At 32.0% G+C, this 15,724-nt stretch overlaps 3 protein-coding genes across 7 annotated transcripts in view; 2 read left to right on the plus strand and 1 right to left on the minus strand.

The window, feature by feature from the left end:
• Window positions 1-3,767, plus strand: part of LOC136345346 (disintegrin and metalloproteinase domain-containing protein 10-like) — an 89,332-nt gene extending 85,565 nt beyond the window's left edge. Inside the window, exons 14-16 of the mRNA XM_066293545.1 lie at window positions 424-614; window positions 1,302-1,720; window positions 1,775-3,767. Of these exons, the coding sequence (XP_066149642.1) occupies window positions 424-614; window positions 1,302-1,720; window positions 1,775-2,372 (1,208 nt within the window). The 3' untranslated portion in view covers window positions 2,373-3,767. The remainder of the gene's footprint in view (window positions 1-423; window positions 615-1,301; window positions 1,721-1,774) is intronic.
• Window positions 3,768-4,836: 1,069 nt separating this feature from the next.
• LOC136345325 (uncharacterized) lies at window positions 4,837-7,836 on the minus strand. Of its 5 annotated transcripts, none has more exons than XM_066293496.1 (8): window positions 7,248-7,836; window positions 6,917-7,115; window positions 6,529-6,854; window positions 6,297-6,380; window positions 5,790-5,967; window positions 5,556-5,738; window positions 5,396-5,499; window positions 4,837-5,266 (listed from the first exon to the last, which is right to left on the minus strand). In XM_066293496.1, the coding sequence occupies exons 1-8, from the start codon at window positions 7,434-7,436 to the stop codon at window positions 5,057-5,059; spliced, it is 1,473 nt and encodes a 490-aa protein (XP_066149593.1). In that variant the 5' UTR covers window positions 7,437-7,836; the 3' UTR covers window positions 4,837-5,056. The 5 variants fall into 5 exon arrangements, with proteins under 5 accessions (XP_066149593.1, XP_066149592.1, XP_066149591.1 ...); XM_066293495.1 differs by having other exon boundaries at window positions 5,375-5,499; XM_066293494.1 differs by having other exon boundaries at window positions 5,330-5,499.
• Window positions 7,837-8,557: 721 nt separating this feature from the next.
• Window positions 8,558-12,318, plus strand: spn-F (Protein spindle-F). The gene is made up of 5 exons (XM_066293452.1): window positions 8,558-9,102; window positions 9,154-9,309; window positions 9,735-9,912; window positions 11,075-11,284; window positions 11,343-12,318. The coding sequence occupies exons 1-5, from the start codon at window positions 8,914-8,916 to the stop codon at window positions 11,648-11,650; spliced, it is 1,041 nt and encodes a 346-aa protein (XP_066149549.1). The 5' UTR covers window positions 8,558-8,913; the 3' UTR covers window positions 11,651-12,318.
• Window positions 12,319-15,724: the final 3,406 nt, after the last annotated feature.

Genomic DNA, 15,724 nt, shown 5'->3' on the forward strand with positions numbered 1-15,724 from the left:
CTTTTTCTAACTTCGCTTTGACGTATTGCATGCCTGAAAACCGTCCACTTCTGGACTAAGTTAAATCGTCGTGTTTTCGCCTGAAAAGTCTGTGATGGAATTTTGTAAAGAGTTTCAAGTAACACCCTGTATAAAGAAAAATGCCAATAGCGATATGTCAGTGTCACTTTTTTCCGATGTTTATTGGTCCACTTTTTTTGATCCCAAAATGGCATTTCTCTTATAGTTTCTGAGATCTCAACGATGAATTTTCAATTTGCAAAACTCTGCTCAAATACAAGAAACTGTTCCATATCTCTTTCGGTCAATTCCTAATCTGAACTTATTCGAACAGTCTCAGCAAACGATGAAATTTTGCTTTGAACTCTGGTCACAATATTCTGATGATTCTTCCGGTTAATCTTGAATTTGTCCTATTTGCAGGCACTCCTTGTAATGATTATTCTGGCTATTGCGACGTCTTCCAAATGTGCAGAGAAGTAGATCCCTCTGGTCCTCTGGCCACTCTCAGAAAACTCTTGCTGAGTGAAGAAAGTATCGCCAGTTTCAAAAAATGGATCATGCAGTATTGGTATGTTGTGGCCGCCATTTTAACTGCAATTATATCATTGTTGGTAAGTAACTAAACATTCTCCTAATTAGACGAGTAAGTATACGATTTCCATTATTATTATTTCCTGGAAAAAATGTTTGAGTTCTGTGCAATTTGATGAGTACAGTTCGTTGAATTAAATATTTTACCTCAGAAAGGTGTAAAAATATATTTTTTATCATTTTAACAGGCAAAAGTGTTAATAACACTTAGAAGCTATAAAAAACGTAAGTTGGAAAGAAATGTTGGTTGTTAGAAGCTAGTAACAGAGTAATAAAGAAAATAATGTACTGTAAAATTATCATAATGTATAGAAGACAATTTGGCGACGTCGTAATGTTGCATGTGTATTTGAAGAATTTCCGGGTTAATTTAGGTTGTCCCACGTTTTAGCTATACAAAACTTGTTTGATGCTCGATAATTACGAGCCAAACAAATTGGCAACTGTGTCCAGCTTTTGAGCTATAATTGCATATTTTTAACACACCCTGTAGCTGCTGGTAGTATGTAGTTTATAGGCTCGAAGCCAGACGATATGCAGGGTGATCCAATTTTAATAAAACGTTAACAATTTCCTGTAAGATCTGTCAAATATACCAAAAGCTGTTAAATTAAGGCAAACTAAGATTAAAAAACGACGTCCATAAATTTCTTGCACATGATTATTTCCATAAATTTTATGTTAACAGCTTTTTTCTTTGTTTTCAGGTGATGAGCACTAAGTACTTGGGCAAACGACCTAATATAAAACTAAAATCGGTGACAATAATGCACAAACAAACTACAGAGGCGGTTCGTCTTCCAGATGGCCACGATGGGGTGATAATACATCGAGGAATTCGTTCCAAAGTACCGTTGAAAAAACGAGTACGCGATGGCCGAGTAAAAAAGAGACGAAAAAATGACAAAACGAAAGAAAAACAAACGAACAAAGACGGAAAATCTAATAATAAGAATGTCAGCACGACTGAAGATGGTGATAAAGACAAAACTGTGGTGGCTGGAGTTAATAATAATGTCAATAGTCCCAAGAAGATTTCTCCGAGGAAAAAGAAAAGGATTAGTGCCGCAGTGAGTAGTGAGGAGAATGGGGGAAAGACTAAAGACATCTTGGAAGTTCCTCATAGGTAATTTAATCCATGTAGTTATTTTCTGAAATTAACAAACTTTTTACTCTCCAGCAAAGTAAAGAAACCTCCACTGAAACCCAAAAAGAAGAAAAAACAGGAAATAATCGACTACAGCTCAATCAAACCAGACATAGACGGCAAAAACGACTCGACCACTCCAGTGGTTCACACCACAATCACCCAAGAATCAACGGACCCTGTAGGCAAGGTACACCACTGGCTGAAAAATCAGTACAACTTACCGAAATCAAAAAGCACCCCCGTCGGCTTGACTACCGTCCGCAAACCAGTGCTGCGCGCCACCCGCCCGGACAAAAGCAAGTCGCGAAGTGTAGCCAACATTCCTAATGAAAAAGACAAAGTACGCGTACAAGTTGTGTACAAGCCCCCCTTTAAATTCAGCCTTAAGCTGCGCAAGCCCGAGAAAATCAATGTCGTGGTGGAGCCGATAAAAAAATCAAGAACTGCATTCTTGGTACAAAGTGCGAATAAAATTCCCGACACCACCTGTCAAACCGTCGAATCTGTCAAACCCTATGATACGATAGACTTAGCAACGGTGGATATAGATTCGAATGTGCATACCGTCCAAAGTGATCTAGAGGTTTTGTTGTCAGATGAGAATGATTACGTCAGTGTAAATGAATAGTTTATTTAATAGTAACTGTCAAAGTTGTCATGTATAAGTTTAAGAAAGAACGTATGAATTCAAGGTATTGTGAGGGATATTTGGAAAATCAAAAACTGAAAGAGCGCTTTCTTATGGATAAAATACGACGCAAAGAAAAAAGGGAAGTTTTGACATAATGTAATTTGGAAATGCAATAAAATATGATTTTTTTTTCTGCGTCAGCGCAATTCTAATGACGGCAGCATTGAGTGACATGGTGATTTCTTTAAATTTAAACTTGCCCTATGAATTGATAATGACGTTTGAGCAGCATAAAATAACTGAATTCATATCTACTTTCGGTTTTGCGATAATTACCCAAATTCCAAAATTTATTACATGTCTGCAGGTTCATTAATATTCAAAATAATTGGCTTCATTGGCAGCACCTAGTGCCACCAATGAAGAAATCGGTAGATTTCATTAAAAACTATTCTTATTTTTGGACTAAAAATAATTTATAATTTACATTCTCGAACTAGTTACATAATAGCTATACTTTACATATTTTTATGGCTGTGGAACTAAATAACGTTTATTAATTAGTACTTACTTATTAGTTCTTATTCCTGGTGTATTTAACCAAAATCTTCGAAAAGTCACATTGTGGTTTGTACGAATGTTTATTCGTAATAAAGTCTTCTTCAAGCCTTTACCAAAAAAGACACAAAAGCAAATGTTTTATTTATTTTTTGCATGAAGACGTGTGTGTGACTGTGCGTACAAATTAAAACAAGATTATTGCTATAATTATATAAATGAGTACGTTTTTGTTACACCTCGAAGTATAAATATTTCCTCACTCAAAAGTTGTGCTCTATTCCCTCTTCAGCCTCATATGTAGTAATATGTCGATAAGAATTAAATAAATAAAGTGTCAAAATTTACACTTGCCTAATATGGATAGTGCCAAATAAATCGTTATTTGCGCTTTTGATATAGAAAACGTTCATAAGAGCTGTAAAAGCTATATTTTTGTATAATAAATTGTATGAAAATGCCAAAAAATACGTCACTACTAAAGAATATAAGTGAAGCCGCCATTGTTATATCTACGAGTATAAAAAGGAAATTAACAAACTCTATTAATAATAATAATTGTATTTTGGTTTAACTTGGTTTTATTCTAATTTAGGTTTTAAGTACTTAAATGTTGTAAAAAGTGAAAATAAAAAAAAACTCAAGCAGGCGTTGAAACATCAGAGAAATGTCTTGCATAAGTTCATTTGTTTTCAGTAGTCAGTCAGATGTTTGATGGTAGATGGAAAATCGCTTAATCGAAACCCTACATTTACTGTTCACCACCTACTGCGAGTTTTTTTAAATGATCACCCGTAATTTGTATTCCGCAAAAAAATATTTTTCATAACACAAGCTTTGTTTTATTTATTCACAAATATTGAGGATTTTCTCTCTTAAGGCCACAATTCATAATCACATAATATAATATTATGGTCTGCGATAAAATAATTAGATGACGGTGGCCAGGCGCAAAAACGCCCTGTACCGTATCGTCATAAGCAGTGTTTTAACATATATTATTGCAGCAATGACTTTTCTGTCACTATTTACTTTTTATTCATGAAAATCGAGCACTGAATTGCGAACGCAACCATTTTCAGGATACCCTGTCTAGGATGTCTTAAATAAAAAAAAGCACACTCCATCCTTAACTTTTTTATTTTCAAACTTAGAAAACTGTGACACGTACAAAACTTGTATGAAATTTTCTTACACAACGTCCAGTTAAGGTAATTTACAAATTGACTGCTGGGAAAAAATTGTTTATGGTTTTAAAAAACTACGAATACCAAATTATATTTATTATCAAATTTTTGAGCTTTTGATTTATATCATTTTTAAATGTTGTAGACATGTTTCAATCTATAAAATCACTTCGAATTTATACTTCAGGAAACATACGTATTACTATTCAATACAAAACACGCAATAAATATTGGCTGAACATTAAATGAATAGTACGTATATATTTTATTGTTGCAAGTATTCTATTATTAACGAGGGCAGAATATTTATTCAAAATCTGTAAGGATATTTGATGAAATTAGTCAATTATTTTGCGATATAAAATATATAATGGAAATCTAATGAGATATTGAGTGAATACTCTCTAAATATTTAATCAAGTTAGAAAATCCTACAATTATACAATTCGGATGACGGACCATGCTCGCTAGTATGAATACCAATACAAAGTGAATATTACGATATTTCACCTTACCGTGCTTTGACTGATAATACGAATCGTCCTTCACTTTATTCTCTGTCTTTTTTTTTAATAAATTGTCCAATTTGCGAATTTGAAGCAAAATGTTCTGACATCTTTGGCATCTGGCCAATTAACTTCTCAATTCTTAGTCGTATTTTCTTTATTTGATTTCACATCACTTTGTTCATTAACTGCTTAAAGTATTAACTACCCCATGATTAAACCAATATATTGAATCACAACTTACACAAGTAAATAGATACAAACAGTTTGAAGGGCTTTGTTGCTCATAAATGCCTTACATCTAATTACGTACTACATCTTTTAACAATATCAATAATTTCAACTGTAAAATTAAGGCACGGAAACTTAAAAAAAAACTAAGCATCTAAACTTTTCACTATATATATATATGTGTGTGTGTGTGTGTATTTCAATCGTCTTGGACTAAAGTAACTTCATTATGAACTTCCGGGGAAGTTATATCAGGAACAAAGGTGTCGGATAGGAACTTTCGTTCTCCTTCAAGCTCCGGTTTATCTTCCTCCAAAATGGGCAACTTCATTGTGGAATTGGAGCAATTCGCTAGATTGGGGATTGCGGTAATTTGACCCGTATTAGAAATCATCGAGCACAAGTTATCCTAAATAGAAAATATGTTTTATGCAACGAAATTATAGAGCATATAAAGAAAAAAATAGTTTGCCTTAATGTATAAAGTACTCTCAGCTTCATTTAAATAGTTGCTAACTTCGAATATTGGTTTAGTAACCTCCATTAAATCACCACTTGTCGCATGTAAAAAATTATCGATTTTGTTGATATCCTGTAGATCGCTCACACGTCCTTCTTTGTCCACCACTTGATACTGAAGACCTAAATAAACGGAAGATTAGTTCAAATTCCTATGCTTTAAAAACCCAAAAACCTACTTTCTTTATTGAAAAGACTCTGTAAAATTTCTTCATTGGCAGGCAAAAACTTGCCTTCTGCATCTTTATACATTATCTCTACGTGAGAGGACATATTGGCACCCAAAATGTACTTCAGTTTATCACATGTAAAGGTAAGCTTTTCAAGTTGATTTTCTTGTTTTGGCATACGGGTAATTAAACCTAGACAATGTGTTTTTGTTTTGAAGGAACTGTTTTGGTGGTGATTCTTACCTGAGGTATCATTAGAGGTTTGACTAACTGGAACGGGTAAAAACATGACATTCTCCAAATTTTGATCCATTAAGTTATCATAATTTAAATCTTCAGGGTAAGAGACTGTGTCGGCATGGGGTATGAAATTTTCTACCGTCGTTTCAGTGCAAGTGTCTTCAATAATAAAAGTATTGACCTGTAGAAGTGAGAAAGAAATAATTTTAAATCAATGAGAGCGTAAGAGAATATTTCATCAATTCTTGATATAAAATAATTTCTTCTCATGTATCATTTTTAACAGTAAAAGAGTACCAGTAAAAACAAACAATTATATTGGATATTAGAAAATAATTTCCAACCCTTAAATGAAAAATTGTCTTATATATTCGTCATCCGACGATATCATGATTGTAAACTATATTACCGAATGAAACTATATGCGATGATAATATAGTTCCCAATCATCGCATCATCGGTTGACGGATGCATACGACAGAAGCTTTAGTATTTTATATACTTAGATACCTGTGGAGCAGCAGCAATTTCCTTTTGCAAACATGCCAAGGCTAACCTGGAAGCTTGAGCTTCCTTAACGCAGGCCTGTTCTGCCTATATATAAGAAAATATTTGTAAGAGAAAAGGCAAACATTTTCAATACAAATCACCAATTCAAAAAATCACAAAACTTTCTTTTATTTCCATACTATAAGATTACATAAACAAATGTATAATGTCTTTAATGTAACAAAGCACTTACCTGTTGTTTTAAAGTCCTTTTACCCCTTTGGTAAGCTTTAAAACTCAAAGGAGCAACAGGTTCTGTTAAAGGTACATTAAAATCCAAAGCTTTTAAATCTGAACCAGTAGGGTGGGAAAGAGCAGGTAAAGTGACCACAGCTACTTGAGAACCATTGCTTGTAAAAGTTGATTGAATAGTTGGAGGAGAAGCAACACTAGCCGCAATTGCAGCACTTTGAGTTTTTCCAGAAGACAGTTGGTTCAGGTTGGTTTGGGTTGATGAAAATGATGGATATTTGGTTTTACTGGTAAGAAATTGAGGTTTGGGCAGGTAAATGTCATCACCTAATTGGAACAGAATGGTAAAAGGGAAAAAGTTTCAAAGGATTTTTGGAGTTGGAGTTTACTTGCTCTTGTGTAGTCATTAAAGATGCTGTCTAAATGTCTCATTTGAAATAATTTCACTATGGCTACAAGGAATTTAACATTATCGTCATTGATTATGGTTTGGCCACAATACATTATTTCTACCACACTTTTTAAAACTGCAAAATTGCAACCATTAATTATGACTTGTTGTATGGAAGGGTTTTTCTCAAATTCTTCCTATAAACAGTAAAATAAAAGTTCATTTAAGAACCACCTTCTAAACTCAAGTGCAAAAATAATTTCAAATTGAAAGTATGAACTTATTTTTGTAAACCCTAAAAGCCACCAAATCTGTAGAATAGAACTTACCCTAAACAGGGGACTATTAGCTGCCAATACAAACTTGTGAGCCTGAATACTATTGTTACCACAACACACCAGTACATCCACCAAATTTTGATGTTCCATTAGAGAGCAGATATTTTTTACTAGGTTCTGAGGCTGTGTTTCCCAGTTTATTAGATACCGAACTCCCTTTTTTTCAGAGTTTTTATTCATCTTTAGCACCACTTTAGAAGAACTATAAAGTAGATAAATTGATCGTATATCGTATTGAAACGGCCAAAGGGTTATGGTACTATCTTGATATTTATAATTATTTTTATTTTTATGTAGTTTTCACTTTAGTTAATTGTAAGTTTTGAGTTATCAAGCGTAATTTTGAAAAGTTGGAGAACGGAACCGCGAAGCTAAAAATGATTGGAAGGGGAGGGGAAAATAATGTCATATGACTTTTGAATGATAACTCATTTCGAAAAGAAGTCGTTTTATGATTCCCTTCACTCCATGTAACCTGTATCACGTGATAGTATATAGAAGATATTGTGGCTACTCACGTGATAGTTAAATTTGAAAGTAAATGGAGCACGGAAATGCTCCTTCCAAAAAAGCTTATATATATATACAATAACATCTAATAAAAGCTAATACACATATAATAAATGTGAAGAAAGTGGTATAAACACAATGCGTAATATAAGCAATTAAAAATCACGTGACAATTTTTTTAATTTGTCGTGAGTTTTTAAAATAAATGTGCAGGATCAGTTTTGTAATTTATCTCTCTTGTTATTTTTATTTTAAGTTTAGTAATGTAAAGTGCAGTAATGATAATAATTTATTAAGCGATTAATAGGCTTATTTGCTAAAAATAAATGTACTTTTGTAACAGTTATCAGAATAGTCGCTGCTTAAAACGCATTTCTTCCGTCTTCTACGACTAGTTTAAACCCATTCGTGCGAAATTTCGTTCTAAATGAACTATGATTCTCTTTCCGAAAAGTTAATTCTGTTGATAATTTTCTTATTCATTTCTAGATAAAATGAATTTAAATAAATTATTGTTCGAATGTACGCTAATGTGTCCTGGAGGTAATAAAACCAAAATTTTATAGATTCCTTTTGATTTATTGATTAGACACCAATTGCGGCTACCCATTTGGACATTTTTTATGTCTGATCAATTAATAGTTGAAGGAGCATCCCCAGACAGTTTCGGTGAAACCCCGATTATTTTATATGTATCCGTTAGGGGAAATCAACTGATTGGCAACAATGTGAACATCACAGAATGGCAACACTACTTTGCCACCGCAAGTAGATCGACGGCATGTCAGTGATGATAAAGATAAACAGCTGATCAGTGGCAATGACATCAAAATATTCGAAATGTTTTATTTTTCTTTTTTAATAATTTATTTTGAATTTGCATTTCCCCTATTAAATAGTGTTAGCAATTAAAACCTTTTCTGTTTGCAGTGTCATTTCAACTTGAATATTACTGACTCGGCTTTTCTGCCACATATCAACAGAAGATAAATATAATAATCAAATATTAAGTGATCTAAAGTATTCATTAGAAAGTAAATAATAAATCTCATAGAAGAATTTAAATTGTGATCCAAATTTGCCAGGTTCCTTATACCTGTTACAGAATTCTTAGCTAATATTTCATTCGTTTGATTATACAAATGCAATGGATGAAGGACTGCAAGGCCCTCAATATGCCATACAAATTGCAGTTCATACACTGCGAGATAGGTGCAAGCACCTGCAACAACATGTCGCCTTATTAGAAGAAGAAAATATCAACTTGAGAGTAAAGTGCAGTCAGCGTCAAGAGATCAAGCATTCTTTAACTGAGTTGGACCATCTTCGAGCTCAAGTTAGTTATATTGTCATAGTAAAGTTGGTAGTTATTATGTAAATGCTACAGGTTGCAGAGTTGACACAACAAAAAGAACAACTACAAAGTAAACTTAAACTGGTGTCTAATGAAAATCAGGATTTATGGACTATGTTAAGCAAAACAACAAGGGATAACCAATCTTTAGGTAGTCAATTGACAAAGATTAGTAATACCTTAACTCAGGTATGTAAGTCTTGTTTAAGAGTTGAAAAAAGTTTTTTGGAAAGAGACAAGTGATCTTAACCCAAGAATGATCATGATTTATTAATAGAATTTGAACGGTTAAGTTAGAACATTTATTTCTTTAAAATACTAACCAAAACAGTTCATTTTAATGAGGGTAATATTCGTCTGAGTTAGCTCTACCCGAAGAACCAAAAAAAAACACATTCAGAAAATTATAGGATGATTCAAATTAGATATTTTTATGGAAAAGTCAATCCCTGTATTAAACCAAATTACCAAAAAAAAACTGATATTGATGAGTTTATGATATTGTAAAACAATATTGCAATGTTATTTTTCTTTAAGTCTTTAGATATTAAAGTTATATATAGAATATATAATTTTATTCTATTTTTTAAAATTGTTTATCCCTTCAATTTTAGCATTCAGCTACTCCAAGTGCCCCTCAACACAATCTTATCAGGTCCAAAACATTTACTAAATCAGAGTTGCATACAAAAGTGCAAAAAAATTTAGAAGAAAATGATAAAATTAGTCTAGAGTTAGAGGATGTTTCATTGAAGCTCTCTGATAGCTTCTCTAAACAGAAGAAGGAATTGGGTAATGTATTAGATTCCTTATGACCTGTTTTTTTTTTATGGAAATGATATATAATCTGATAAAGAAATGTATGAAACTCTTGCAAACCTTTCCAAACACTATAGATTTGAATTTTATCTGATTATATGTATTTTGGAATTAAATTATGTTCAATGGAATAACAAATACAAAGACAGGTCTAGAGGTAATTTGGCTTTAGTGTCTTGCTAAGTGTTCACCACTCTATCCAGTGTTCAATATGTACATCACTGACAAATATAAATTGTCTAAAATCATTTTTTCTGTTTGTTCCCTTTCTGGTCCTGATGACTATCTTAAAATTGCGTTGAGTACCCAATTTTAATTGCTTTTAATTTACCCAAACAAGATGCAAAATATTGATTTATGTAGAGCATTTATAATTTTCAATAAAGACTGAATTCTTTGTATATCACTAGGTTTTGAGAGTCTGCAATTATTTTCCTCTAGGTAAGTCGTGATATTAAATCCTTGGCGGTGAGAGCTTTTTAAGATCAAAGATTTCTCCAAATGAAATTGTATTTCTCTTATTTGATTTTTTGTTGTTGCTTAAAAATTATATTGTATGCCCCAGTATCCTAAAGTAATCTTTTTCACTAATTCTGTTTTGGTACTTGTTATTATCTACTTTAAAATGGATTCAGAACGCTTCTGCATTTACTATGCGAAATTTTCGTATTGCAGCGAACTCCTATAGCACTCTATTTTAAGATCCAGCCAAACTTCCCATTGTGTTTCTTCCATTTTTCTTGTTAATTATTTTTTACTAGAAAATTACAATGCATTTGTTCTTGTGTTAACTGAATTAAAATGCAGGTTTTTTAGATAACAAAGAATCCCTACAGCCAATGGTGTAGGTAAGGTAATATGATCGATACTGGACAAATTTCACGTTATTGCAATATTTACAATTTTTCTTAAATTATCAGGAAACATTTTTGAAATAGGATATCTTATATCTTAGTCAAATTCTAAAACTAAAATATCCGAGTTGATGACTATCATGGTAGAAATGGGGAACTTGTTATTCTATTTTTCGTAATTTTTTATCTTCTATACAGAATTAAATATTGAAAAAAGATTTGTAAGATATTACGTTTCATATATTTGGAACATACAATGCAAAATTTCAAAAATCTTGCAGATTTGCTGTGTTCCGAAATTTCGGAGATGACTTTTTCGAATGATGCATTAACCACTGATAAATGTGCGCTCATATATGATGAAGATTTTGATAGTGATACTTTTTATGAGGTACAGACCTTTGGGGAGGAATTAAAGGAGCTAAAAGATACAGTTCTCCATCAGCGCACACTTTTAGAACTCAGCCTTAAAAATATTAATTTAATGAAAGGTAAATTAACTTACGTTTTGTCTCTCTGCTCTTTAGATTCAATGAATATTTATTTCAGACAAGATGCGCTGCAAGGCTTGCCAATCGAAGAAACTGAAAGTAGAGAAAAGTACTTCCACAGTTGATCTGTTGAAAAAATCATATGAGAACAAATGTACCGAAACAGACGTATTTATGGACAATTCGCCAGTAACAAAACAAGTTTTACCTGCGAGAAATAATCAATTTAGCGGTTGTTCAGATGACGGTGACAAAATTTGCCCCATTTGTGCTGTAGTTTTCCCTAGAGATGCTGAATTTGTGATATTTGTTAAACATGTAGAGGAACATTTCGTTCCAAATATGGAGAGCTTTGAAATGTTATAGCATAGGTGGCAAAAAGATTTCTCATAAATATTTTATTTCGCAGTTTTGTTTATAATAATAGGGCCAGGTTAATAGAGAGGAAATCGTATTCCGGACCGTCAAAAATATCAAGAATATGGCTATGACAGTGACCGGTAACTTGCACGTTCTTCACTGATGAAACCTGGCTAATACTTAACGTTTTGTTGGAGTATTTGCAAAGTAATGAAAATAATTGTGTTGTTCGTAAAAGCGAGCTGCTAAGTCACTTTAATGCATGCAGAGTGTTATTAAGAGAATATCAAGTAAATCTCATAGTGTGTAGTAATATGGCTGTTTTTTTGACTGTCTTTATTTAGTTATTATGTGTGGTACCTATTAGACAGACGTTGATATTTGTCAGCCATATTACTGCACTCAACGCACATTAACGCGTGCACGTTTACAACTTTGTAAAACTATTATGAATGTCTCATAACACTGTTAAATTAGTAGCAATATATGTTTGTGGTAGACACATGCAATAAAGTGACATTCTCTGCACTGGTTAGGTAAAAAACTATTACGGATTATTCAACTATTTTAGTATTAAGAGTATAACAATTTTTTTTATTTTTGACTGTATGACGTATTGTTTATGAATTTGTGTATAAAATGTTGATAGCTGGTAAATAAAGTTTCAGAACGTTTTTCTTGTTTTTTTTTTACCTATACACGGTGGCAAAAATTTATCTCAATTGTTTGGACTGGGATAAATTATATAAAATATATATTTATAATAATGTATGAATTTTTTTCTTACTCGAATAAATTATTTGATTCTTTACACTGTGTCTTTCATTTTATTTATGATGCTATCAAATAACAAAAAAATAGTTTGTTAACAAAAAAAGCCAAAATTTCGAATGAAGTTATTTCAAACACTTAACAGTTCCAACGATTCATTATTCATTATTGGAAAAATGCATAATAGATTTTATCACTTTAGTGCATTTTTTGCTTTTTCACTTATTTTGTAAAGAGAAATTTTGTTTTCAAAACATCTAGGAGAATTTTTGTTCAAACACTTAATATAGAGTGAACGTTACTTTCGGATAGTTTCAACTGCGTAGAGTGACCAATTGGATGATAAAGAGATAATGTCGTGGACAGATAAGTATTTATTTTCTTTAATACTAATTCTGCTTACCAATAGTAAAACTGGTTATGATCATTCTCTACAAAGTCTACACGCGCCACTACATCTCATCCCACACATGACTTATGAAGTATATAATGTCAAATCATCTTCATGATTATCATTGGTTCGAAATTTTTTGGAAAATTTTAGCTCAGACTTCAAATTATCCATAACCGTCCAGGCTTGTTTTCCTTGTCGGAAATGAGTTTTCATGAATTTGATGACTAAAATTGAATGTTTTGAAGTTTTTATCGGGCATATTTCGAGTTTGGTTCGTTAACGAGGAGAAAAACATTCCGAATTTATAATAATAAACACAGGTAACAGTTGAGTTTCAATAGTTTGATTTTTCTAAACAATTCTGAGTGTTACAAATAATTTGTTTTTCGCAAAATGGTCGATTTGTGTCGTTTATATAAATCTCATAATGAATAAGTTATAGCTACAAATGTTATTAAACTGTTGCTATAACTACGATTATTCATGAAAGTAAATTTGGATTGAAAGAAATTTGTGGCTCTATATGTACGTATTTCTAAGCCTTTTGAGGCAGTTTGGAAATGTTAGACGATACGCCCAATTTGTCGCTTAATATTTTGCTTGCTTTATTATTTTTCTTGCTTGAATTAATTACTTGCTTCCTTACATTGTGTCTCCCGTTTTAGTTGCAATGATATCATGTAACAAAAAATAACTTTTTGCCAGGATGAGTCATGGCAAAAGTCTAAATTTCGATAAAGTTATGTCAAACAATGAATAGTTGTCGCCCACTTATAACGTGCTCTTACCGTCACCTACAATGAAACATTTAAAACATTTTTTATATTAATTTAAAAATATAAAATTAGCCAGATTCACAAGAATTTTTATATATGACGCACCTTGTGCGTTAGTTCTCGTTTTGTGGTTTTATTGTCGGTTTGGAAGTTTTGGACGTAGGGTATTTTTTTGTCCTAAAGTCTTTCTAAATATTGAACGTATTTCCAACCGTATCGTTCAATTTGGTTTTGTATACCTGCTACGTACGGTATAAAAAAGTTTTTTAATTTCTAAATTTAGTTTTATAAATGTGATATTACTAGGGAAAATTTTTATATTAAAATGAGTGATTGATCAAATGAAATCATTTTAGGTGGGCGCTATGCCAGCATGTAGTGTAATTAAAGCGTTTCCCATTTTTTGATACGGGGTTCAAAGAAGACGTGATCAGATTTTATTTTTGGGATATTTTTATGTTTATACAATGAAGTAAAATTATCATGTACCAAATTAACCCTCCATATCTGCAATAGGCAGAAATATTTAAATTCAAATATACCTGAATATGTATGTATTATTATCTGTCGTGCATCGCTACTATGGTTTGAAGGATTCGCTGTTCGTTTGCAAAAAAAGTGCTAAGTTCCTTGCATTCCTAGAAAAGACAATTAATGAAATCAATCCTATGTTTAGTTTATCTCACAGCCTTACTTACGCCTTGAAAATGACAAAAAATTAATAAAAATAAAGTTTAAAAATGGCGACCGACTACTCCAATAATACATTTGCTATGGCTTAAGTTAAACCAACATTTTGGTGTGTAAAAAGTTGTGTGCGGAGGCGCGTTTCTCTTTCAAGGCTTTGTAGAAAAGGTTCGGCACTCTTTCTTGTGTTAGACTGCCATAATTTTCCATTTAACATGAGAAAGTGCGATACGATACGCATAGCAACGCCATAGCTATACGGCTCTGGCCGTACGGTTAGGGGGGAGGGCGGGCTCGTCTGAGTAAAGAGAGACGCCGTTGGATGGTCTCAGGCACAAGATGGGGCGATGGGCGTTGAAAATCAGGGTAAGATGAATTTATGGTTTCAAATTTAATTTCAGTTACTATTTTCGTTATGTCTAATATGTAGCTATATTAAAATTCAAATACATATTTTCACACCCATAAGTTTTAACAAACGAGATGTGGCTGTTGGTGAAATGTTTTCCTTTCTTTTATTCAATAAATATTGTTTTAATTTAAAATGTAGGGTACATAGTAATGCAACAGTATTTCTTTGTTTAAGGAAAACCATGTAAAATTATTTGCTGCTTTAACGAGCTAAAACAGGTGTCCCCAAGTTTTGTATTTTTTCTCGCTTTGTTTGTAATGGAACATAATAAATTTCACTTATGAATCGAAATGAAATTGAAACTATTGAAAATATTTCATTCTCATATAAATCGTTAAAAACTTCATAGTAGTGTTTATGATTAATTGAGTGAATTTTTAAAAATATATATTTTTTTAATATTTGTGTTTTATCAACTGCAACATTTATAAATTAACTAGTAATGTCAAAATATACCAACGTGTGAGTTAGGTCTAAATCTAAATCTTTCAATTTTTCAAGTCAACTACTATAACTTTTAACACATATGAATTTATTTTTGAAATAAAAAATTGAATTAATGAATTTCGGATATTTAACCAAATTTATAGATCCAACGTATGTATCATAGAAGTCAAGCTTACGAATGTATTTCGGAATAGTAGAATAATTTCAGTCTTTAAAAAGAACAAGAGTTTCAGTTCGGAAAGGATTTTGTGGGATAAACTTATTACTGCTTTTGTAGCTCCATTATTATTATTATTATTATCAATGTTTCTGAACAGTTGTCTCTGCAATATCAATGGTTTTAAACTTGTTATTAGCTTTTTCGTGAACGAAAACAAGATAATGCTACGGTCATAAGGGGCTGTACCTATAGGCAAAAAATTGAAGCCTTTTTATATTCTGGGAATTGTATTGAATTAAATAAAGACTTCAGAGAAGCATTAGAGAGACAGAGAGTTAGACTAATTAGATGAATTTCATAATCTTTTCCTGATTCCTGGAAAATATTTGATATCTGGTACATCTTTGTATTGGACGTACTGTGTATTATTTTG

This window comes from Euwallacea fornicatus, chromosome 19, assembly GCF_040115645.1.
Source record: "Euwallacea fornicatus isolate EFF26 chromosome 19, ASM4011564v1, whole genome shotgun sequence".
In the NCBI taxonomy this organism is placed as follows: domain Eukaryota; kingdom Metazoa; phylum Arthropoda; class Insecta; order Coleoptera; family Curculionidae; genus Euwallacea; species Euwallacea fornicatus.